This window comes from Neomonachus schauinslandi, chromosome 15 (genome assembly GCF_002201575.2).
Source record: "Neomonachus schauinslandi chromosome 15, ASM220157v2, whole genome shotgun sequence".
NCBI lineage: Eukaryota > Metazoa > Chordata > Mammalia > Carnivora > Phocidae > Neomonachus > Neomonachus schauinslandi.
Genome location: NC_058417.1, coordinates 24,449,219 through 24,475,868, shown reverse-complemented (window position 1 = coordinate 24,475,868; position 26,650 = coordinate 24,449,219). Strand labels below are relative to the sequence as shown.

The 26,650-nt window shown below is 37.7% G+C and overlaps 1 protein-coding gene across 1 annotated transcript in view; it reads left to right on the top strand.

The window, feature by feature from the left end:
• The window catches only part of USP32 (ubiquitin specific peptidase 32), a 217,263-nt gene that overhangs the window by 95,981 nt on the left and 94,632 nt on the right, over window positions 1-26,650 (top strand). Inside the window, exons 3-5 of the mRNA XM_044921385.1 lie at window positions 12,725-12,830; window positions 16,772-16,890; window positions 22,131-22,290. Of these exons, the coding sequence (XP_044777320.1) occupies window positions 12,725-12,830; window positions 16,772-16,890; window positions 22,131-22,290 (385 nt within the window). The remainder of the gene's footprint in view (window positions 1-12,724; window positions 12,831-16,771; window positions 16,891-22,130; window positions 22,291-26,650) is intronic.

The following is a 26,650-nucleotide window of genomic DNA, read 5'->3' as shown; positions in this document are numbered from 1 at the left end:
TTCAGCTCAGGTCATGATCCCAGGGTCCTGGGATCGAGCCCCACATCAGGTTCCTTGCTCAGCGGGGAGCCTGCTTCTCCCTCTGCCTTCTGATCCCCCTGCTTGTGCTCTGTCTGTCTCTGACAAATAAATAAAATCTTTTAAAAAAATAAAACAAACAGTAAAATAAACACTTAAAGAAAAGCAGAATTAAAAAAAGATATAGAAATTTTAATCAGTTTTTTTGTGTTTATAATCACTCAGCCATATTTGCATGGCTCTAACTATAATTATTAAATCTACAGTTTACCATAATATCTAAAATATAATAATATGAGATCTTGTCAAATATTTGTCTAAGGAAAGTAAGCTTGCCTTTACTTTAATTCTTATTGGTTAATTTGATTACTGTACCATTTAAAATTTCTGGAACATGATCTTTGTCATAACATGGAATCTAATTAATTTTTTTTGTAACTTCTAGGCTAACTTTGGGTTAGGCATACGAGGAAGTTGGTCTATTTTTTTTTTTTTAAGATTTTATTTATTTATTTGACAGAGAGAGAAAGAGAGCACAAGCAGGGGGAGAGGCAGGGAGAGGGAGAAGCAGTCTCCCTGCTGAGCAGGAAGCCAGGTGGAGCTTGATCCCAGGACCCCAGGATCATGACCCGAGCTGAAGGCAAATGCTTAACCAGCTGAGCCACACAGGTGCCCGGGGAGTTAGTTTATTTTTTATGTGATCTCTTAAAAGGTGTATAATTTAAAGATTCACTTTTATAGTGGTTTGAATTGAGCCCTTTTTCAAAGTAGTAGAAACATGTAAGAATTGGTATATTTAATGATTAAAAGATTGCTTTATTCATTTGATTTACATTTCCGTAATGACTAAGATTTTGAGCATCTTTTCATGTGCTTATTGGTTATTTGTGTATCTTCTTTGGAGAAATGTCTGTTTAAGTCATTTGCCCATCATAAGTCATTTGCCCATTATTTGTTTTCTGGTTTATAAAGTCTCCTAGTTTTTGTTTTTTCATTTGCTCATTAATTGGGTTGTCTTTTTGTTATTGAATATAGAATCCTAGGCTGTGTGCAGAAGTTTTTTTCTTCCTTTCAGCACTTCAAATGTGTTCCTTTTACTGTCTTCTGGCTTGTGTTGTTTCTGAAGTCAGTGATAATTTTTATTTTTGTTTTGCTGTATAATGTGTCCATTTTTTCCCCCCTCGGTGCTTTTAAAATTTTCATTTTTTAAAAAGATTTTAATTTATTTATTTGACAGAGAGAGACAGCGAGAGAGGGAACACAAGCAGGGGGAGTAAGAGAGGGAGAAGCAGGCTTCCCGCTGAGCAGGGAGTCCAATGCGGGGCTTGGTCCCAGGACCCTGGGATCATGACCTGAGCTGAAGGCAGACGCTTAACGACTGAGCCACCCAGGCGCCCCAAAATTTTCATTGTTTTTCCATGAATTTATGATATGCCTTAGTTTGGTTTTCTGTATTTATCTTGTATGAGTTTCTTTGAGAATCTTGGATCTGTGATTGAACTGGAGAGGTACTTTGCCACTATCTTTGAAATATATTTTCTGTCTCCCCTTCCTTTTTCTTGGCCTCCAATTACATGCATTCAAAAATGGTGATTATTCACATGACTGGACTCTGATTTTCTCTTTAATTTACTTTCCATCTTTTCCCCACCCCCCACTTGTAACCTTTTTTCTTATTGTACTTCAGTTTGGATAGTTACAATTGTTCTGTCTTCAGGTTCACTGATCTTTTATTTGCCAATGTTAAATATGCTGTTAAAGCTCTATAGTAAACTTTTTTCAGGTATTGTTATTTTCTTCACTTTGAAAATTAAATTTTTTCTTTTAAAATATGGTTTCAGGGGTTCCTGGGTGGCTCAATCTGTTAAGCGTCTGCCTTCAGCTCAGGTCATGATTCCAGGGTCCTGGGATCGAGTCCTGCATTGGGCTCCCTGCTCAGCAAAGAACCTTCTTCTCCCTCTACCCCTTCCCCACTGCTTGTGTGCATGCATGCACACACGTGCTCGCTCTCCCCCTCTCAAATAAATAAAATACTTAAAAATTTTTGTAAAAATACATAGTTTCAGTTTTCATGTTCATATCTTCATTTAAATCCTTAACCTTATTTAATAGTTATTTTCAACTTCTTATATACTAGTTTTTATCATCTCTGTCATTCTTTTGCCTGATTTTATTTCTGGTGATTGTTTACATTTTCTTCTTACGTCTAGTATTGTTTATATCTGCTGGATAATATAAATTTTTTAAAAAGATTTTATTCATTTGAGAGAGAGAGCATGAGCAAAGGGGAGAGGCAGAGGGGAGAGGGTGAAGCAGACTCCCCACTGAGCAGGAAGCCAGGCAGGGCTTGATCCCAGGACCCCAGGATCATGACCTGAGCTGAAGGCAGGTGCTTAACCAACTGAGCCACATAGGTGCCCTGGATATTTTAAATTTTTAAAAAAGATTTATATATTTTAGAGGGAGAGAGAGCATGGGGTGGAGGGGAGGGGGAGAGGGAGTGAGAAACCCAAGCCAACTCCACACTGAGCGTGGAGCCTGTGGCTGGGCTTGATCCTACCACCCTGCAGACACAGCCTGAGCTGAAACCAAGAGTCGGAGGCTTAACCAGCTGTTCCACCCAGGGCACCCCTAATTTTTTTTTTAAGATTTATTCATTTATTTTAGAGAGAGAGAGAGCACGTGCAAGCAGGGGAAGGGGCAGAGGAGGAGAGAATATCTTCAAGCAGACTCCCTGCTGAGTGCAGAGCCCTACACTGGCTCAGTCTCATGATCCATGAGATCATGACCTGAGAGGAAACCAAGAGTCCGATGCTTAACTGACTGAGCCACCAGGCACCCCTCTAGTGGATATTATAAACTTTATGTCTTGAGTACTTGAGTTTTGTTGTCTTCATTTAAAGAGTGCTAGCTCTCTTTTATTCTAGCAACAGTGAAATTAGTTGCAGATTAGTCTAATTCTTCTGACGCTTGTTTTAAATTTTTGTTATGTTGGGTCTTAAGTAGCCTTTACTCTAAATCTTTTTTAGTTCTAATAGTGAGGATTGATTCTTCTGGAGTCTCTTCTAAATGCACTGGATATTAATGGAGGTCTCTCTTCTGACTGGTCAAGCTTTGGGTAGTATTCAGCTTCCCAATACCTGGTAGTTTTTCCTTAGTATTTGTTCTTTTTGTGTGTGTGGAATTTACATTATGCACCTGAATGTTATTCGGAACTTCAGGGGGTCCTTTTTGATTTTCTGAAGCTAAGTCTGACTATCTCATATTTCTGTATAGAATTTACAGAAAAGGAAAATTTGATTAGTATTATGAAATGCATTTGAAGTAAAGAAACATTTAGTTGGAATAGACTTTCTGCAAAGGCAGTAATGTAAACAGAAATACTTTTTATCTTTAAAAGGAAAAATCTTTTCAACACATATATATAGAATCAGAGTTTGCATTCGAATAGCAATATTTGAAATTTTATGGGTATTAAGTATATTTTATGTAAATGAATATTTCATGTTTTTATAGATTATGTACTGTGGGTCTTATTGTGTGCTTGAATTATTCTTTGAACTTCACCAACATAGAGTGTGACTCATTTTGTGTATTCATGTTATATATTTGTCATTAATTATATAAAGACAACTTTTAGGCATATAGGTTGGTAGAATCAGGGTCTTTGGGAAAATACGTTGTTTTGGTTTTTTTTTTTTTTTCTTTGAGCTTTTGTACCTTTTTTTTTAACGCTGTGTGAGTCCATATAGATGATGTTACACTTTTGTAACAGATGTTTCCCCCAAAATAGGGAAAAAAGATGCCCACACATATAGAATCTGGTGAGGGCTTGCTTCCTGCTTCATAGATAACTCTCTTTCCCTGTGTCCCCTGTGTCACCTGTCTCACATGGTAGAAAGGACAAGGGAGCTCTCTCAGGCCTCTTTTGTAAGGATGACTAATCTCATTCAAGAGGGCTCTACCCTCATTACCTAATCACCTCCCAAAGTGTCGTACCCCACATTGGGATTCAACATAAGAATTTGGGGGAGACAGGTTTGTTAAGTGGTAGTCCTAGTATGGTTATATTTTTAAAGTATCTTGTAATACATAATAAAATATTTACATATCACATTAAGAATAAACTGCATAGAGCTTTTTTTTAAAACACAGAATAAGTTTGTTGTTGTCTAGGCATTTCCAGAAAAATCAGTTCTTCATTAACAAATTTAGAGCTGCTAAATTTGATGTGAGAAAATTGGTTTTGAAAGAAATAACATCTTCAAAAGAAAGCATAGAAAAATTTTGATATGGAGTAAAACTAGTTGATGAATCAAATGTTCATTAAAAGTTTAAATGGAAAAGTATTGATCCTCACAAAAATTATGTAAAATGAAATGAAAATTGAAAACATAAATTTGGTTCTGTTGACTATTAATCAAGCAGTTTAAAAAGTGTAGTAGAGTTTACTTAGGAAACTTTCCAAGGCAAAAGTTATGAGCTCATTGATTCCGAATTAATTCTTACTAATTAACAAAGTGGAGTCAAGCTCTGGTTTCTATCTTCTGCCCTGAGAATAGCACTTCTCACACAGGAGCTGCTCTTTGGCCTGGGTCCTGGAATGAGAAGACATGTGAACACCTGCATGGAATGGAGTGGAACTAAGGCTCAGGAAGTTAAGTGATTTGCCCAAGATCATATAGCTAATAAATTAATAAAGGCTGTGTTCAAACCCAGGTCTCTCTCACGTCAAATGCCATGAAACAGTGTGTATCACTTATTTTCCCCAAGGAATAGTGGAATACCCTTGTACCTTATAGCCAAAAGACAGTGGAGGGAGAAGGACCAGGGCATAGGGCAGCAGTTAAAACATGGCACAACTTGGGCGCCTGGGTGGCTCAGCTGGTTAGGCGACTGCCTTCCGCTCGGGTCGTGTTCCTGGAGTCCTGGGATCGAGTCCCGCGTCGGGCTCCCTGCTCAGCGGGGAGTCTGCTTCTCCCTCTGACCCTCCCCCCTCTCATGCTCTCTCTATCTCAGTCTCTCTCTCAAATAAATAAATAAAATCTTTAAAAAAAAAATGGCACAACTTTTCCTTGAATCTGGAGACCTATGTACATCTGCCTGTTTTTAACCTTTTAACTATATTCCAAGAATTCTTGGTATGTTACAGAATATAGAATAAGTCTTTCTCGTTTGTTTTTAAAGTCTTTCTCTTTTAAAATGCATATTAATTTCTTTTCTGAACTAATCATATTATTTACTGGGGTGATATCATTGCCTGAAAGGAGGCTAGTGAGATCATTACCACAAGCATCAATCTTATTCTACATTAGTATAATAGTATGCCAAGTCTCAGTCTGGGTATTTATGGCTACCAAATATTTAAGAAAATATGTTTCTTATTCTCCTTTATTTTTTAATAGCTACAGAAAATCACTAAAAAGATTTTTTTTTTTTTTTTAAGTAGGCTCCACGCCCAGTGTGGAGCCTAACACAGGGCTCGAACTCACGGCCCTGCGATCAAGAATCGGACGCTTGACCAACTGAGCCATTGAGGCACACCCCAAGAGATTTTTAAATAAAGATCTTATAATGAGTTACAATAATAATAAACACTTATGTGCTTTTTAAAAAGCATCAAAATATCCTTTTCTATCCTGTGCACACCCACTCTCACCAATCCTAAAAACAAAGCTGAGTAGTAATGAGCATGGCACTTAGTATTTCATAAGTGTTAAAGCATTGTCAGTTGTAACATAACCATTGCTTTAAAAATAACTTTTTGGGGATTAAAAAAAAGATATTACACATTAGATGTGTTAGGTGCATGATGATTTGTGAAACATTAATAAAAGGTGGAAAATACATATGCCTTAGAATTCAGGAAATAGGGTGATTTTCCTGGGCCTCTTTTCCTCATCTGTCCGATGAACTTTTGAACTTGGTAGTTTTGGATGGTTATTACTGTTCTTGTATTTTGGGAGTGAGGTTACAGTACGTTCCAGCATTCCAACCAGACGTATTCAAAACAAAATCTTCTGTATTTTAGAAATACTTGCAAAACTGAAAATCCTATCTTACCCAAAATTCCTTGATTAACTTTACTCTCTTTGTATTAAAGTCAGGTAAGTGGTCAGAAATGAAGAGCCTACATCATTAAGTTAAAACGGGGAAAGGGGATGCTAAAGACATAGTGGTTATACATTGAGTTTGTGATCATTTGGAATTTTGTAGTTTAATTTTCAGTAGATTTCACCAAAACGGTTTCATCTTGCTGGTGATGGCTTTCATTTCATGTAATACTAAAGAATGTTTATAACCATATTATAGAACCATGAAGTGGTTAAGAGTTCAGTTTCAGGAACCTGTCTTGCCTAGTGTTTGAATCTTGACTCTGCCACCTCATTAATGTATGACTTTGGACAAGTTACTTACTCTTCTTGGGCTCTAGTTTTGCTCAGCCACAAAATGGGGACAACCAGTAATACCTTCCTCATGGAATCATCTTGAGGCTTAATACTGTTAAAGCACTTACCACAACAGTTGTATGGCACATAATAGGCATTTAAATGTTGGCTATTGTTTTTATTATTATAAAAATAATTTATTAATGGAGTTAATGTTGGGTTGAGGACTGTAGTGCTGTGATTTAGTAAGTAGTTTCTTGCTGACTGGCAATATAAAGATCAAGATACATGATATACCATTGTACGTGTAGTATGCAACAGTATGTGTCCAGTTCCTTTCTCCCATCTGTGCTACTGTCATGTGTTTTAATTTTTTTTTTAAAGATTTTATTTATTTATTGGACAGAGAGAGTGAGAGAGTACAAGCAGGGGGAGCAGTAGAGGGAGAGGGAGAAGCAGACTTCCTGCTGAGCAGGGAGCCTGACGCAGGGCTCTATCCCAGGACCCTGAGATCATGACCTGAGCAGAAGGCAGACACTTATTAACCATCTGAGCCACCCAGGCCCGCCATGTGTTTTAATTTTACACATGCTATAAACACATTACATTTTTACTCCTATTCCTTTAGATGGCCAATTATCTTTTAGAGCAATTAAAAATAAGGAAAAAACTACATTTCATATGTACCTTCATTTATGCCATTTCCTTTTCTTTTGTCTTTGTGTAGGTACATGTGTCTGGTTTGGTATTGTATTTCCTTTAGCCTAACGTACTTTTCTCCCCCTTTTTTGTGGTGCAGCTTTGCTGGTAATGACTTCTTTGGTTTTGTTTTCCTGAAAAAATCTATTTGACCTTTCTTTTTGAAAGATACTTTCTCTGAGTATAGGATTCTCAGTTTTTTCTTCTTAGTGTTGTAAACATGCCACTTCACTGTCTTCTGGCTTATGTAGTTTTTGATGAGAAATGTTTCTCTCAATATAGTATGTCTTTTTTCCTCTGTGTGCCTTAAAGATTTTCTTTTTATCTTTGGTTTTGAGTAGTTTGAATATGATTTGTCTAGTTGGTTTTGGGGGGTTAGAGGTGTAATTTATCCTGCCTGTTCTCAGAACAACTTCTGTCTGTGGTTTTGTGTCTTTATTAGTTTTGGAAAATTCTCAGCATTATCTCTTCAGATATTTCTTCTGCTCCATTCTCTTTTACTTCTAAGATTTCAACTGCATGTGTGTTAAATCGATTGTCCCACAGCTCTTGGATTTTGTTTTGTTCCTTCCTATCCACACATATTTTCCCCTGTTTCATTTTGAACAGTCTCTTACTTGACTCTCTTGAGTTTATTGTTGAGCCATTCCAAAGCTTTTATTAACTCTCTGTTCCCATTTTTCATTTGTCAGGGTGGTTTTTTCCTTTCCTTCCTTGTGTAACTTATAATTTGTGGTTGAAAGATGGATGCATTATATACTGGACAGTACAGACTGAGGGAAATAGTATTTATGCCTGCCTAGATCTTTAGCATGAGTAGCTGAGTCAGTCTTGTCTGTGGTTGAGCTATATTTTGTATTGCTATGCTTACCCACAGTGCACTACATACTTCAAATTCCAGTCTAGGGTTACCTTTTTTATTTATTTATTTTTTAAAAAGATTTTATTTATTTGAGAGAGAGAGAGTGTGTGCAAGAGAGAATACAAGCAGGGTGAAGGGCAGAGGGAGAAGCAGACTCCCAGCTGAGCAGGGACGTGGGACTTGATCCCGGGACTCTGGGATTATGACCTGAGCCGAAGGCAGTCACTTAACCGACTGAGCCACCCAGGCGCCCCTCAGGTTACCTTTTTTAGGGTGGGATCTCATTTGCCAAAGGATTTTTCTTTCCTTTTCTTTTTTTGTTTTTTAAGATTTATTTATTTTTTGAGAGAGGGCACGTGCACAGAGGGAGAGAATCTCAAGCAGACTCCCTGCTGAGAGCTGAGCCTGACCCAGGGCTCGATCTCAGGACCCTGAGATCATGACCCATCCCATGACCCCGAGATCATGACCCAAGCCGAAATCAAGAGTTGGACGCTTAACTGACTGAGCCACCCAGGCGCCCCACCAGAGGATTTTTCTAATGTCTACTCTACCTTCAACTTTGGATCTCATTTTCTTAGTTGTTAAAGTACCTTAGAGAGTGTCTCTCTCCCTACTCTTCCCTTCCCAGCAGTAGACTGATGTTATTTATTACCTCAGTGTTTGCTAACACAATGGTGGTAATGGGTGTGGGTGCTAGGGCAGGGGACAGTCTGTTTTCCATTTTTCTGTTTCAGTTTTAGGCAGACAGTGTATCCCCAGAGACTTTCTCAGTGGTTCCACCTCTCTCCCAGGGGTTGGGGATCTCTAAAGGTCTAGGGCTATGATTTTTTCTACCCCTGCCTCAGGGATAGAGGGTTTTTTCTGTTACCTTCCTTCAGTTTATGCAGGGGCCAACTAAAAATAGTTACTCCATAAAGTATATCTATTAAGATTTTTTTTAATGTTTTTTATGTTCTGATCTGAAGCCATCTCCCTAGGCTAGTTTTTGCTAGACTTTTCTATCAGTGGCACCAGAGATGCAAAGTTTTTGGCATCAAGTGTGTTATTAAATATATTTATAAATATCACTTATAAATAATGTATTTTCATTTTTTATATTGATTCTAAGTTTTATTTCTTTAATTCTTTTTTTACTGAAGTATAATTGATATCCAATGTTAAATTAGTTTCAGGTGTACAACATAGTGATTTAACTTCTCTATTCATCATGGTATGCTCAGCACAAGTGTAACTACCATCAGTCACCATACAATACTATTACAGTACAATTGACTGTATTCCCTATGCTGTACCTTTTATCCCTGTGACTTACTAATTCTATAACTGGAAACCTGTATCTCCCACTCCCCTTCACCCATTTTGCCTGTCCTCCCCTGCCCCTCTGGCAGCCATCAGTTTTTCTGTATCTATGGGTCTGTTTCTTCTTTTTGTTTGTTTATTCATTTGTTTTGTTTTTTAGATTCCACATATAAGTGAAATCATTGTCTTTCTCTGTCTTGACTTATCTCACTTGGCATAATAACTTCTAGGTCCATCCGTGTTGTTGCAATTGTCAAGATCTCATCCCTTTTGTATGGCTGAGTAATATTCCTGTGTGTGTGTGTGTGTGTGTGTGTGTATACATACACGTGTACACACACATCTTGTTTATCCATTCATCTATCAGTGGACACTTGAGTTACTTCCATATCTTGGCCATTATAAATAATGCTGCAATAAGCATAGGAGTGCATATATCTTTTCAAATTAGTGTTTTCATTTTCTTTGGGTAAATAGTAGTGGAATTACTGGATCATATAGTATTTCTATTTTTGATATTTTGAAGAACCTCCGTACCCTTTTCTACAGGGGCTGCACAATTTATAATCCCACCAACAGTGTATAAGGGCTCCCTTTTTTCTCCAGTCCTCACCAACACTTGTTATTTTTTGTGTTTTTGATTCTAGCCATTCTGATAAGTGTAAGGTGATACCTCATTGTGGTTTTGATTTGCACTTCCCTGATGATTACTGATACCGAGCATCTTTTCATGTGTCTGTTGGCTATCTGTATGTCTACTTTGGAAAAAATGCCTATTCAGATCCTCTGCCCTTTTTTTTTTTTTTTTTTTAAAGTAGCTCCATGCCCAGCACGGAGCCCAGCCTGTGGGGCTTGAACTCAACAACCCTGAGATCAAGACCTGAGCTGAGATCAAGAATCACGTGCTTAACTGACTGAGCCACCCAGGTGCCCCATGTCCATTTTAAAATCAGATTATTTGTTTGTTGGTGTTGAATTGTGTAAGTTCTCTATATATTTTAGATATTAACCCCTTATCGGATATATTATTTTTCAAATATCTTTTCACATTCAGTAGATTGCCTTTTCATTTTGTTGATGGTTTCCGTCACTATGCAAAAGATTTTTTATTTTGGTGTAGTCCCAATAGTTTTATTTTTGCTTTTGTTTCCATTTTACCTAGAAAAATGTTAACAACAGCTGATGTCAAAGAAATTACTGCCTATGTTTTCTTCTAGGAGTTTTATGGTTTGATGTCTCACATATAAATCTTGATTCCATTTTGATTTTATTTTTGTGTTTTGTATAAACAGGTGGTCTAGTTTCCCAGACCTGTCCAGTTTTCCCAGCACCATTTATTGAAGAGACTTTCATTTTCTCATTGTATATTCTTGCCTCTTTTGTCATAGATTAATTGACCATATAAGTATGTGTTTATTTTGGGGCTGTTTATTCTGTTCCATTGATTTATATGTCTGTTTTTATGATAATATTATGCTGTATTGATTACTGTAGCTTTGTAGTAAATCTTGAAATCTGGGAGTTCCAGCTTTGTTGTTCTTTCTCAAGGTTGCTTTGACTATTGGGGGGGTGTCTTTTGTGGTTCCATGCAAATTTTAATATTGTTTGTTGTAGTTCTTTGAAAAATGATGTTGGTATTTTAGTAGGAGTTGCATTGAATCTATAGATTCCTTTGGGTTTCAGCTATTCTTTAATCATGCATTTTATTGACAAAAATTCTGCATGGCAAATACTAGGTCAGTTTGTTTTAAAGAACATGGCGCTTCTGACACCAGTTGTGTGGGTTTTTCCCCTTTATCAGTCAATTTTTCAACTCTCTGGACACCACTTGGATGTCCTACAGTTCAATTCAATTCTGATACTAAGTACCTGGAATTAGTGCAGACCTCACAGGTCTGGTCCTGGACCTCTGGTACTTCTGACCAATTGGCTGTAAATCTAGGGTTCCTATGACCCCTCTATGGGTTCAATAATTTGCTAGAATGGCTCACAGAACTCAGGAAGACACTTTAATTACTATTACCAGTTTATTTTATTTTATTTATTTATTTATTTATTTTTAAGATTTTATTTATTTATTTGACAGAGAGAGACACAGTGAGAGAGGGAACACAAGCAGGGGGAGTGGGAGAGGGAGAAGCAGACTTCCCGCAGAGCAGGGAGCCCGATGTGGGGCTTGATCCCAGGACCCTGGGATCATGACCTGAGCCGAAGGCAGACGCTTAACAGCTGAGCCACCCAGGCGCCCCATTACCAGTTTATTTTAAAGACTACAACTCAATAACAGCCAAATGGAAAGAGAGGCTAACGGTGGCGGCAGCAAGGGATGTGGATGGGCAGGGAGGGAGACGGTATGCAGAACTTCCATGCCATCTCTGGGTGCTCCACCCTTCTAGCACCTTGATGTGTTCACCAACCTGGAAGCTCTCCAAACCCCATGGTTTAAGGGTTTTTAATGGAAGTTCCATTATGTAGGCATGGTTGATTAAATAATTGGCTATTGATTGGCTATTGGTGATTAACTCAGTTTCAGGCCCCTTTCCCCTTCCTGGAGACAGGGGAGAGATGCTGAATATTTCAATCCTCTAATCACATCTTTTCCTCTGATTCGTAGGCTTACATTCTGAAGCTTTGTAAAGGCCCACCAGAAGTCACCTCATTAGCATATGAATTAAAGGGGCTTATTAGATGAATAACAAAAGATGCTCCTTTCACCTACATCACTAAGGAAGGATTTTTAGAAGCTCTTGTATCAGGAACCTGGAAGAAGACCAAATATGTATTTCTTCTTATATCACAATATCACCCTAGGCACTCAAAAAATTGTCAAATGAATGAATTCATGTGATTGTTGTTGCTGTCCCTTTCTTATGTGTAGCTTTTTTTCTTTATTTTTGATCATTTTAATACTCATTTCTAAGAGTGTAAAAAATGTCTTTTGTGGTCTTCTATATATTTTACTTTTTAAAAATTGAACATATAACGTAAATTTGAGACATACATGTTAATTTGATACATTTATATATTGTAATATGATTGCCATTTCATTTCTGAACTTTCACTTAAGAGAATGTCCATCTTTCAAATCAAAATGTGTGTAAGTTTTACAGAGGATGAAGGAAATTCTGTAATTACACAAAATTCTTATCACATTATTGGGGCTTTTGAAGGGGAGGACCTTTATCTTCTTTGGCCTTGATAAGGACTGCAAAGAGAAAGAATATTCAGTGTGTGAGCCAGTGATATATGTACTTTAGAATAGATACAGTGTATTTTTGGCTGAGTGCAATAACAAGATGTGTAAGAGGAGGAAGAGGGAGAAACTTAACATCATTTCACTAAGGTTTACCAAAGCCTTATTTGGAGATGGAGATAAGATTTGTTAAAGGTGATATCAGCCTCAAATTCCTCAACAACTAAAACAGCTAACGTTGGCTTTATCATTTTCTCCTAGGTGATTTATTGTTCTTTTGGTGGAACATCCAAAGGACTGCACTTCAATAACTTAATAGTTGGACTTGTCCTTCTTACAAGAGGCAGAGATGAAGAGAAAGCAAAATGTAAGTACTTTTATTATCTGAAAATGATAATACTACATTTGTGTGCAGAATAATTTACCTGAAAATTCTTTTTTTTTTTTTTTTTTTTTTAAGATTTTATTTATTTGACAGAGACAGCAAGAGAGGGAACACAAGCAGGGGGAGTGGGAGAGGGAGAAGCAGACTCCCCACTGAGCAGGGAGCCTGATGCAGGGCTCAATCCCAGGACCCTAGATCATGACCTGAGCCGAAGGCAGGCGCTTAATGACTGAGTCACCCAGGCGCCCCTTACCTGAAAATTCTTGATGACAGTCAAAGCATTTGAGTTAATATTTCTCCAAAGAAAGTATACAAGTGGCCAATAAGCACTTGAAAAAATGCTCAACATGATCAGGTATTAGGGAAATATACATTAAAATTAGAGTGAGATCCCACGGCATATCTACCAGGATGGCTGAAATAAAAAAGACAGATTAGGATTGGTGAGGATGGAAAAGTTGCAAACCTTATACATTGCTGCTGGGAGTGTAAAATAGTACTGTCACTTTTGGAAAACTGTTAGGTAGTTCTTCAAATTGTTCTTTTTTTTTTTTTTTTTAAAGATTTTATTTATTTATTTGACAGAGACACAGCGAGAGAGGGAACACAAGCAGGGGGAGTGGGAGAGGGAGAAGCAGGCCTCCCGCCGAGCAGGGAGCCTGATGCGGGGCTCGATCCCAGGACCCTGGGATCATGACCTGAGCCGAAGGCAGACGCTTAATGACTGAGCCACCCAGGCGCCCCAGTTCTTCAAATTGTTAAATATTGAGTTATCATATGACCTGGCAATTCCACTCCTATGTATATATCCCAGAAAATTAAAAACATGTGTTCATTAAAAAAATATGCATGAGTATTCATAGAAGCACTGTGCATAATAGTCACAAGATGGAAACAACCCTAGTGTCCATCAACTTATGTGTTCAACATAAACAAAATGTGTATGTCCATATAATAAATTACTGCTTGACAATAAAAAGGAATAAAGTACAAATAAATGCTGCAACATGTGAACCTGAAAATATTATGTTGGAAGTCATAAATGCCAGTCAAAGTAGGCCACATAGTATGTAATTCCATTTATATGAAATGTCTGGATTAAGCAAATCCTTAGGCACAGTAGATTAGTGATTGTCAGAGGCTGGTGGAGGAGAGGAAAAATGGAGAACAACTGCTAATAAAGGTGGGTTTCTTTTTGGGATGAAAGTTTTATTGAAAATTTCCCAGGGGAGGGGCGCCTGAGTGGCTCAGTGAGTTAAACTTCTGCTTTCAGCTCAGGTCATGATCACGGGGTTCTGGGATCGAGTCCTGCATCAGGCTCCCTGCTCAGCAGGGATCCTGCTTCTCCCTCTGCCCTTCCCCGGGCTTGTGCTCTCTCCTCTTTCGCTCACTCTGTCTTTCAAATAAATAAATAAAATCCTTAAAAAAGAAAAAAAAAGAGGAAAATTTCCCAGGGGAAGTAAAGGCAAGTGTTTCTGTTACATAGGATATATATCACTTTGCTCCAAAAATTCCTAGGTTTTTATCCTTGGTCACTGGATGTTGGGTCTTTCTCTCTTCCTTCTTCCTTTTCTAACCTGCCTTCTGACTGCTTCCCCTAAATCTCTCAGAATCTTCTCTCTTACCCCTGAATTTAGACTGTTTTTTTTTATCTTTTTCCTTTTTTATAGTTTTATTGAGGTGTAATTGACTTAAAGTGCACATATAAAAAGTGTAGATTTTGGTATGTTTCGACACATATGTGTACCCACATTATCACAGTTAAGATATTGAATGTATCCTTAAACCCAATTGGAATTTCACTGTGATCCTGGTTTTTCAAATTAGCATCCCTCTACCAACAAATAGTGTGGCTCCAGGCAGCCAGTAATTAAAAATAATATTTTGGGAGGGTCACAAACATAAACGTATATTTAAATGTTTTTTTTTTTTTTTAAGATTTTATTTATTTATTTGAGAGAGAGAGAAAGAGCACAGAAGCAGTGGGGAGAGGGAGAAGGAGAAGCAGGCTCCCCTTTGAGTAGAGAGCCCAATGCGGGGCTTGATCCCAGGACCCCAGGATCATGCCCTGAGCTGAAGGCAGATGCTTAACTGACTGAGCCGCACACCCAGGCGCCCCTCTTTATTTTTATTATACTGTTGTATTAGTTTTCTAGGGCTGCCCTAACAAAGTACTGCAGACTTTCATAAGTGGCATAAAACAACAGAAACTTACTGTCTTACAGTTCTGGAAACTAGAAGTCCAAATTGAAGATGTTGGCAGGGCCCTGCTCCCTCTGAAACCTATAGAGAAGAATGCCTCCTTCCTAACTTCTGGTGGTGTCGTCCTTGATGTTCCTTGGCTTGTAGCTCCATCACTCCAATTTCTGACTGTGTTTTGTCTTCTCTTCTTATAATCAGTCATGGGTTAGAGCCCACCCTGATGACCTCATCTTAACTCGATTACATTTGCGAAGACCCTGTTCCAAATAAGGTCATATTTGTGGATACTGGGGTTAGGACTTTACCATCTTTGGTGGGGAACACAGTTCAACCCATAACAGGTGGTCAAAGCATTCCAGCAAATACTCCCTCTGAGGAAATCCATTATGGGATGGAGGAAGGCAGGCAGGGGAACCTGCTGGGCCTTCAGGGGGATGGAATGTCTCTTCTATCTTTCTGTCTTCTATCTTTCCAAATAAGGTCCCATTCACAAGTCCCTGGTGGTTGGGTTTCAACATATCTTTTTGGGAGATGCAGTTCAATCCATAATAGCAATATTTCAAACATACATATAATATGTACATCCACCCAGCTTTATTATTTCTTAACATTATATCATATTTGTTCCGGATCTTATTTTTTAGGAAATAAAATAATACAGCCAAGGTGTGGCGCTCTCTCTCTGTATCTCTTCATGGTTCTGTCCCCATTCTTCCCTTCACAGAGGTAACCACTCTCATGAATATAGTGATCTTTTGTTCCTCATGTAGGTCTTTATACATTTATGATGTTTTATATACCCTTAAACATATCTTCACCTGTTTTGCAGATTTTAAACTTTTTAAGTAAATGGTATATGGTACAGATTATTTTGCAGTTTGCTTTTTCCCTGAATATTTTTGGTACTTATCCATCTTGAAACACTTAGTTCCTTTATTCTAACTGCTATATAGTATTTCATTGTGTATGTATATCTCAGTTTACCTATTTTCTTATTGATAGACATTTATCTTTTTTTCCCCTAAGTTTTGCTATTACTAATAATACTCCAGTAAACATTGTTGTATCTCATGCATATGTATGAAATTTTCTCGAGGGTGGAAGTTGAGTTGCTTAGAATCTGAATTTCTAGCATATATCACCTTTGCTAGATTTGGCCAAATTACTCTCTAAAGTGGTTGCAATAATTCATACTCTTTTTTTTTTTTTTTAAAGATTTTATTTATTTATTTGTCAGAGAAGAGAGAGAGAGAGAAAGTACAAGCAGGGGAAGCTGCAGGCAGAGGGAGAAGCAGGCTCCCCGCTGAGCAAGGAGCCCGATGTGGGACTCGATCCCAGAACACCAGGATCATGACCTGAGCTGAAGGCAGCCACTTAACCGACTGAGCCACCCAGGCACCCCAATAATTCATACTCTTATTAACAGTGTATAATAGTTCCTGTTTCTCCCAATTTATTGCTGACACTTGGTGTTGTCACACCTAAACATTTTTGCAAATTTGGTGTGTTTGAAAAGCTATCCCATTGCTGTTTTAATTTGTATTGCTGGTTTTCATTTTCTTTCTTTCTTTCTTTTTTTTTTTGGAATAAATTAAATTATATATTTATAAAGTGTTTGGCACTAGTAATCACCAGTAATATTTACCTCTCTCTTCCTTCCCTACTTCTACCAAGGTATATTTAATCTATGGTAAGTTTAATTTATTCTTTCTTTCTCCTAGACATTTTTAGTCTTTTTGCCAGTGAATCTGGGAGTTATGTTGTACGGGAAGAAATGGAAAGAATGCTCCATGTGGTGGATGGTAAAGTCCCAGATACACTCAGGAAGTGTTTCTCAGAGGTATATTTAAAGATTTACATTTCATGCCTATCTATTACAAAGTATTAACTCTTAGATGTTTATGTGCAGCATATTCTTGACATTTTTGTTTTTAATGGTTGATGTTTCAACTATTTATGTGCTGTGCTCAAAGGTCCATAACACTTATTACTGCTATATTTGTGAATCTGAAGATTCCCAATTCTACTTAAAAGGCAAGTGTCTATACTTATGGTATAATGAAACACACTCTCACATTCTTACACCAACACACACTGGTGATCCTGCAGGAAGCTGAGCATAGCTCACATTGTAGTTTCATTGCTTTTCATTGTATAAATGGCCTTGAGTCATTCTGTGACTCTGGGACCCATCAAGGCTTATTTTATCATTTATTTGACTTAGCTGATTTGCATAGTGAAATATTTAGGTCTGAAAAATCTGTCATTTTTTTCTGTTTTCATAAATAATAATTTTCATTGTAGAAAACTTAAACAATAAAAAAATGCATATCTTTAACAGAGAAAACTCTTTTTTTTCTTCCTTTTCATAGGTCTGCTAATATGGGAAAAGTCCCTAGAGATGGTAGAGTAAACACCCTTTTAGAATTTTCTGATCCTTTCCTGCAGTGAACTCAATGCTGCATGATTTCTTACAGGTGGCTGTTTGACCTACTTGCATTTCACAGATATGACAGTTCCTTACTGCTTATAGTTTTATTCAGTTTAGTTTAGTCACCTTCCTAACTGTATAGGGACTGATGGTCTGTACTCTAGCCATATGCATATATTTGGTTCTAACGTCTCTTTGGACCCTCTAGCTTTTCATTATTCTGTCTTTGAGTTTCTTCTGTGTTGATAGCACCTGGGGATTTCCCTTTCTTGCTTTGAGCTTGCCTGTATGGTTTTTGGTAGTGGTTATGGTGTTACATTTTACTCAGCATTTCTGTGTGTTTGGTACAAAAGGATTGGCTTCCTGCATTTTTGCTTCTGACATATTGACTGGAAGTTGCTGTGATAGTATTTCAGTACTTCAAGACAAACTAAGCTATGGTTTTTCTCTCCAGTAACAAATATTGTCTGGTCAAAAAAAGTCATCTAATCTTTGCAGGCCTGATTAATTGGATTTTTCACAGAGATGTCAAATGCATTAATACTCTGCACATATTGGGGGAGAATGTATATTTTTCTTATTTTAATGAGTTTTATGCACACATTCCCATTTTATAGATGGGAATTAAATGTTTCTAGTTTCTCTAAACCCAGTTCTCTGAAGTTCTCTAAAGTTTATGCACAATAGCAGGTACATGTATTAGACGATAATTAGTGCTATAGGGGAAAATTTAAGTAAATTAAGGGGGATAGTTAGTGATAGGGAGGATGTGGGTGAGTGTAGGTAATTTTGTGTAGGATAGTTGGGAAAGGCTTGTCAGATAAAGTGATATTTGAACCAAGAATTTAAAGGAAGAGAGCTGTAACCATGCAGATATCTAGGGGAAAGCATTTTTCAAGAAGAGAATACAGCAAAGGCCCTGCTTGACATGTCCAAGCAACAAGTAACCTGGAATAGAATAAGAGAGTGGTAGGAAATGAAGTTACAGAGGTTGGGGAAGAGGGTGGGATAAAGTGGGGGAGATTATATATGGCTCTGGAGGACAGTGTGAGTTCTTTGACTTTTACCAAGTGAGGTGAAACATTGGAACGTTTTGGGCAGAGGAATGAATAGATGAGGGGTTTTTTTGTTTGTTTTTAAGATTATTTGAGAGCGAGAGCACGGAGGGGAGGGGCAGTGGGAGAGGGAGAAAGAGAATCTCAGGCTCCGCTGAATGCAGAGTCCGCCGGGCTCAATCTCATGACCCCAAGATCATGACCTGAGCCAAAACCAAGAGTCAGACACCTAACTGACTGAGCCACCCAGGCGCCCCAACATAAGTTTTTTTTTTTAACATGATCAGTTTGGCTCTTCTGTAGAGGGTAGGCTAAACAGAGTCCAACTGAGCTGTCTGTGAATAATCCAGGTGAGAGGTGATAGTCATGTAGATCATGGTGTAGCAGTGAGATGGTGAGAAGTCTTCAGATTCTGCATTTATTTTGAAGAGAGAATTGACAGGAATTTTTCTTGTATTGATTATGGGGTATGGCAGAGAGAGAAGAGGATGACTAAGGTGTTTGGCTTGATTTAGTAAGTGAATGGAGTTTCCTTTAATTACGATGGCTAAGACTATTAGCGGTTCAAGTTTGGGGTTTTGATATCAAGGGAGATTTAGGACATAATTAAATTTGAGAATCATTTTAGACATTAAAGTGGAGATGTCAACTATGCTTTTTGATATATAATTTAGAGTTCATGGGATAGGATTTGTTGGCTTATAGTTGAGGATGAGATCATCTTAGAGTGAATTTAGATAGAAAACAAATTGGAAGACTGAGTCCTGTATTCCAGTGTTTAGAGATTAATGAGATGAAGAAGAATCAAAACAGGAGCCTAAGGAATAACCTGTAAGGAGAACCAGAAGAGAATGGTGTCCTGGAAGCCAAGTGATGAAAGTGTTTTAAAAGAAAGGAGTACTTACATCAAATAAACTGAAAGGTCAAGTGGGTTGACCTTTGATCATTGAGAAGTGATTATTAGATTTGGCAATGTAGAGGAAGGTCATTGGTGTAGGTCCTGTGGAGTTAAAAAAAAAGTCACTGGAGTTAGGATACTAAAAGAAGTTTGCTCATAAGAGGAAATTGTAAGGGGGAAAGTGGAATGTTAAAATTGCATTTAATGGAAAGGGAACAGTTATTATAATGAAAAGATCATAAGACTGTTAGTAAGGCTGCGGTTAAGTGTTATATGAAGGACAAGATCTTTGGAAGAGGAAAGATCAAAGAAATGAGAGGCCCTGGTTTTGGAATACTCATGAAGAAGCTATTTAAATCACTAGATGCTTGTGGTTGGTAAAAAAACCAACACTGTAAATGGGCTAATTTTTTATCTGATTCAACTACTTGATGTATTTACCTGCTGTAATTTCTGAGTAATGTGTCTGATTATGTCCAAACCCTTGCTTTTCAAGTTAACCATGTTTCAGTATGAATCTACTTGTATTAGAATAGACTTATTTAGACCTCCCAAAGCAGTGCTTTATGTTGTTTTGGGGCAATGCAAAAAAAACCCCAAGACTATAAAGAGAAGCACTTTAGCTAAAAGATGTGGACCTAGCACCTAGATTTAGTGACATGGAATGGGTTTCAGCTTTTTCTATCTTGTGCTTTTATTAGTCTTGATGAAGTTATAAAGGAATCCACGTAGGAGTTGTATTATTCTTTTCTTAGTGAATATTTTCTTTGGTTGTCAATTTTTAAGGTGGAAATTCATATTTTGTATTGTTCTTTAAAGATATAACAGTTTCAGGAGCCTATTCATTTTTAATTGCCCTATGTTTCTGGAATTTTTTTTTCTAAACTGCTATTGTGACAATTTATAAAAGGAAACTTTGTTTGCTGCCTTTTTTAGAATACATCCATGAGTCAAAAACATAAAAAGTCAGGTTTAACAGATGGAATTTTGGTGTTACCAGTATTGCAGTGATCTGAATGGACAGATTTCAGAGCTTACTTTATATTTCACTGAGTCAGCCAACAAGTGTGGTGTATAGCTTAGGCTTAGAAAATTTGGACTACCTGGGTTCAGTCATATCCCTGTTACTGTATAACCTTAGATTATTTAACTTTTTAATGCCTCAATTTTCTCTTGTGTGAAATAGAGATGATAATAGTATCTCCTACAGAGGGTTACTTTGAAGATTAGGGGTGCCTGGCTGGCTCATTTGGGGGGAGCTTGTGACTCTTGATCTCAAGATTGTGAGTTTGAGCCCCATGTTGGGTGTAGAGATTACTTAAAAATAAAATCTTAAAAAAATTTTTTTAGAACAGTGCTTAGGGAATTGTAAATAATATTAACTATATGGGAAGGTGGTAGAAGTGTCTATTTTAACTGGCAGCTTCTTTCTTTCTTAGTACATCAGGGTGCATTTTATAGCAACAACATCTTAGCTTCTCTGAAACCATTGATGCTACATGTTTCGCTGTATCTAAGATCCCATCAATTGTAAGATGTACCTGTATGTATTACAAAGAAAGAAAAAACCTGCCAGTTATAATTGAAGGATGCTATTGATTTTAAAACTCATCCCAATGTTAGAGATGTTAACATGTGTAAAAATGTGTGTGAGCTTGTGAGATATATACAGCTAATCGTCTTTCTAGACTAAATGTGGGAAACAGAAAAAGAATATGGGTATGATCCCTAATCTCTACACATGCTGGCAATATCCTCACATGTCCCTGCGGCAACTCTGAGCGCCACATTCTTCCATTCAGAAAAACAAGACTGTCAATGTTGTTTTGATGTTTTGGATTATACTGTTAAGTCTTCTGAAACTACTTAACAGGATGCTGCCAAACAATATAGAAATTATTTCTACCATATATCTCTTTTAGGTTATGAGTTATTTGTATTCCTTAATATTTCTATCAGGATTAGACCTAATAGGCTCCTGAATGTCTTTCTTCATTGTATTTCCAAGTGGGTTGCTTCTGTCTTTTTTTCATAGAAACATCTGGCCCTCATTCACCCTAGGTCCTCTTGTCTTCCAGACAAAGAAATTGACTTGCACAGCTAAGTGATGTTCTTTCTCCGCTCAGATACTTTTTTTATCCAGAGATTTGGAAAACAAAATATTTGACAAGAAAGCAAAGAAATAGAAATGTACTTGTTTCTTTTTGTATTCTAGTTGACTTATGAATACATGTATTCAGTGATGCCTTCTGGAAGAGGGCACTAGGATAGTTGTTTTTAATTTGCCCATGAAATTTAGAAGAGTATTTTAATGCCACACATATTTAATTAAAATATGCTAATTATGACAGATTAGTAAAAAATTGGCCTTAAATATAGAAAAAAATGCAGTTACTGATTTCAGGATGTACCTTAGTAAATAAAATGTCGCTTATTAGTAACAATGCACTGCTTTAATGAATTGATGAAATAATTTACAACTAGCATATAGATTCTATGGAACTGGAAGTTCTTAAATACAGTTATTTTTGAAAGCAGTTTGATTTCCAGGTATACAGCCCGTAGTGTTATTTAGATAATCCTAAATGTCAACCAAAGGTAAATGTCAACAAATCGCAAATTTCAGGTTGTGCAAGTTCTAAGTAAGATACCTTAAAATTTGACTAAACCTGTCGTTTTTTTTCTTTTAATTCTAGGGTGAAAAGGTAAACTATGAAAAGTTTAGAAATTGGCTTCTTCTAAACAAAGATGCTTTTACCTTCTCTCGTTGGCTACTATCTGGAGGTGTTTATGTGACCCTCACTGATGACAGTGATACTCCCACTTTCTACCAAACTCTAGCTGGAGTCACACATTGTAAGTAATGGCATTTCATTGTTTTCTATTCATTTTTTAATACAGTTGCCTGGTAATATGAGAATATAGCTATTAAGGAGAAATTTATTGTCAGTGGTTTTTTTCTTCCAAAGTGTAATAAAATAAAATACTCTGGAGCACTTGGTACATAGCTGAAAAGGAAAACTCTTATTTTTTCTCTACTCACCAAATATTTTTGTACTTCACATGTGTGGGGTTTTTCCCCACACAAAGCAATTCCCCAATGCTCTGTATATACCAAATGGGTGTTCTGTACTTCAGTTCAGTTCTCACACACTATCTACCTGGGGGTTAGCATAGATCCCACAGGTTTAGGGCTCAGTCCCATAAGACTATCCACCTGCTGCCCGCATCAGAGGCCAATCACAAATCCCAGTTATCACCAGTGCTTCTGATCAACCAGCTCTAAATTAGGTGATCCCCCTCCTTGGGTTTGATAATTTGGGAGAAGAACTCATAAAACTCAGGGAAACAGTTTATATTTACTGACTTAATATATAATAAAGGGTATGTTAAAACACAGATGAAAAGCCAGATGAAGAGATACATAGGGCAAGTCTGGAAGGGTCCCAAGCACAGGAGCTGGGATGCGCCAATCCTTCTGGCATGTGGATATGTTCATCCATCCAGAAGCTCTCCAAAGCCCATACTTTTGGGATTTTTATGGAGGCCTCATCATATATAGGTATGATCAATTATTAACTGAATTTCCAATCTCTAGCAAATGGGGAGTAGGGCTGAAAGTTCCACGTTTCTAATTATGGCTTGGTCTTTCTGGTGACCAGCCCCCATCCAGAAGCCCAACAAGAGTCATCTCAAGCATTAGAACAAGACTGCTATCACCCAGGAAATTACAAGGGATTTAGGACTCCTTTGTCAGAAACCCTTATCACTCAGGAAGTTATAAGAGTTTGGCCAAAGACCAAGGTATATTAGGAACTGGGGGCAGAGAAACCAATTTCATACTATTTCACAATAGCCCTCTACTAATTGTCCTTAACCAAGCGGTTTGGTTTCCTAAAGTTGCTGTAACAAATGAGCACAGTTCTGGAAACTGGAATCAAGGTGTTAACACATTTCGTCTGAAGGCCCTAGGAAAGAATCCTTCCTTGCCTCTCCCAGCTTCTGGCGACCCTAGGCTTTGCTTGTGGCAGTGTAACTCCACTCTCTGCCTCCATCTTCCTGTGGCCTTCTCTGTATCTGTGTGCTCTCCTTTTCTTATAAGGATGCTAGTTCTTGGATTCAGGGCCCAGCCTAAATTCAGGATGCTGAATTCATTACATCTACAAAGACCCTATTTCCAAATAAGGTCACATTCTGAGGTCCCAGGTGATCATGAATTTTTGAGGGATAGCATTGAACCCACCACTGTATAGGCCTTAAGTGTTAATTTCTACTGTTCTTTCCTGTGGGTACAGAAAAGTACCTGCACGGGGCTTTTGCTAATGCTACTTCTTAACACTGGAATGCCTTTCCCTTTCCTTCTCCCTATAAATCTTGGTCATCTTTGAAGACTTAAATCACATGCCCCTTTGTTTCCATGAAACCTTTTCTTGCCTTCCTGTGAGAAATCATCTCATTCCTCTGAACTGTCATAACACCTTTATGTACACTTCTTGGATGAGCTTACCATTTTCCATCTTTTATTGTAATTATTTATAGCATTCTATTTATGTGTACATGTCATTTCTCTCTTTTTTAGAGAGAGAGAGAGAGACCATGCGATTGGGGGGGGGTGCCGAGGGAGAAGGAGAGAGAGAATGCCAGGCAGACTCCATGCCCGGTGTGGAGCCTGTGTACCTGTCATCTCTCTTAAATCTTAAAGTCTATATTCTTTCCTTTTTCTCCCTCTATGCCAAGCCTTAAAAATAAATATTTGTTGACTGAATAGAGTACCTTGCGTGTCACGTACTGTTGCTTTATGGAACTATGACTGGCTATTAATTATACAGCAGCTACTTTTCTGCCCATTTTCATTCCATTCTTACCAGAAATTCCGATAAATTCTGGCATGAATAGGCAATGAACTTGATTCTACTACTTTTCAGTGCCCTTGTCTTTATTTTTGATAGGAAGCCTCTTTTATTTTTTTTTTTTTTAAAGATTTTATTTATTTATTTGACAGAGAGAGACACAGAGAGCAGGACCACAAGTAGGGGGAGTGGGAGAGGGAGAAACAGGCTTCCCGCAGAGCAGGGAGCCTGATGTGGGGCTCGATCCCAGGACCCTGGGATCATGACCTGAGCCAAAGGCAGACGCTTAACGACTGAGCCACCCAGGCGCCCCTGGAAGCCTCTTTTTAAAAAAAAATTGTTTTCCATAAAAAATTAGGGAATCTTTTTATATTCACTGTAAGCTCTAACTTACATTAATATTTAAATTGTCATTCTTATGGATATTTTGCTGAACTTTTGCTTTTATTTGTGATTGTATGGTAAATTATTTTTCTGTTAATATTGGCTAAGTGTGACTACTTTCCTTTAATGACTTATGTTAAAGAAAAATTTATTCTGACACTTGTTAAAATGGTAAGGAAGACTCAAATCCAAGACTTCTGCAGTAGTGTATTGCAATAGGAGAGAGATTGGTCAAAACTCTCTAACAAGGACAAATGAGGAATTGTAGCTGGGGGGTGAGGCAAGGTGGTCAGTGGAGGGAAAATTACTAAGAGGAGATGTCAAAGGCAGGGGGAATTCTTGCTAAAGGCAAGCCAAGGACTTATTCATCAAAGGTGGGGTATGAGGAACTTGATCAGATATCTAGGGTAGGCAGACAACTTGGCAGGATTCTTTGCTAACACTGGATTTGAGCAGACCAAAGACTGAATGGGGGCCAAGTTGGAAGCCTAGTCGAAAAGAGGACTCAAAGAAGCAGGACTAAAGTGTGCTCAAGGAGAAAGTCTTTTATCAGTTTCTTAAAGTTAAATTAGGTCTGACATACTTTGCAAATGCAAATGCTGCTTATTGCTTATTTTGGAAAGAACTATATATTATTACAGATTACAGATTTACTTAAATTCATTCAGTCAAGATAATTTTCAAATTGTTAAAAATGTTATCCCATTATGTGATTCCATTTTTATTTGAAAATGATCTTTTCTATTCAGCTTTTTATTACTTGGGAAGATTTTTGAATTTTTTTTTTTTTTTTTTTAAAGATTTTATTTATCTGACAGAGAGATACAGCGAGAAAGGGAACACAAGCAGGGGGAGTGGGAGAGGGAGAAGCAGGCTTCCCGCGGTACAGGGAGCCCGATGTGGGGCTCGATCCCAGGACCCTGGGATCATGACCTGAGCCGAAGGCAGACGTTCAACGACTGAGCCACCCAGGCGCCCCAGATTTTTGAATTGTTAATAGTATTTGAATTTGCCTTGTTAAAAAATATTTATCTTAGGGGCACTTGGGTGTCTCAGTCGGTTAAGTGTCTGCCTTCGGCTCAGGTAATGATCCCAGGGTCCTGGGATCGAGCTCCACATCGGGCTCCCTGCTCAGCAGGGAGTCTGCTTCTCCCTCTTGCCTCTGCTGCTTCCCCTGCTTGTGCTCTCTCACTCTCTGTCAAATAAATAAATACAATCAGGAAGGAAGGAAGGAAGGGAGGGAGGGAGGGAGGAAGGAAGGAAGGAAGGAAGGAAGATTTATCTTGAATTATTTAAAGCAAATATTAATGTAGAGCCATTGTTTCACCTGTAATAATGACCTTCTAATTTCTAAACTGAGTGGTTTCTTAGGGTCATTGTATCTACTCCTGTCTCTGCAGTATTTTAGCACTCTTTGACCATTCAGTTTTCATGAAATTCTCTTCTTTGGCTTTTGAAACATTGTAATTTCCTAGTTTTTTATTATTTGAGTTTTCTTTACTGCTCTCCTTTTTCTGTATACCTTTTAAATGTAAGTTATTTCTCATGGGTTCACCTTTGGCCCTATTTTATTCCTAGATGATGTGCATGCTTTTGTTTCATTACAGCCATTTCCATTGCCTTGCCTATCCATCATATCTCTGTAGGTGATACCTTGATGAAATTTTCTGGTCTTGGGGTATCTCAAATTATATATTCATTTTAATAAATGCCTCCTGGATATTAGTGAAAAGCAAAATTCAGTTGAGTAAATTTGAAGATCAAATTGGCTTTATTCAAATCATGAACTCAGTAGTATCCCATTTAGCAAATAGAAAGGAGCTCTGAGGAATTGTACAAAATGGAAGGCTTTCATAGGCAGAAGGGAGCGGGAGTAGTGTATGGGAGGTGGAGTTTCTAACAAAGAGTGGATTGTTAGATTGTTTCAGGCAAGGTCATCTTCCTTTGGGGTCTGTCAAGCAGATTACTAGTGCTGATCAGGT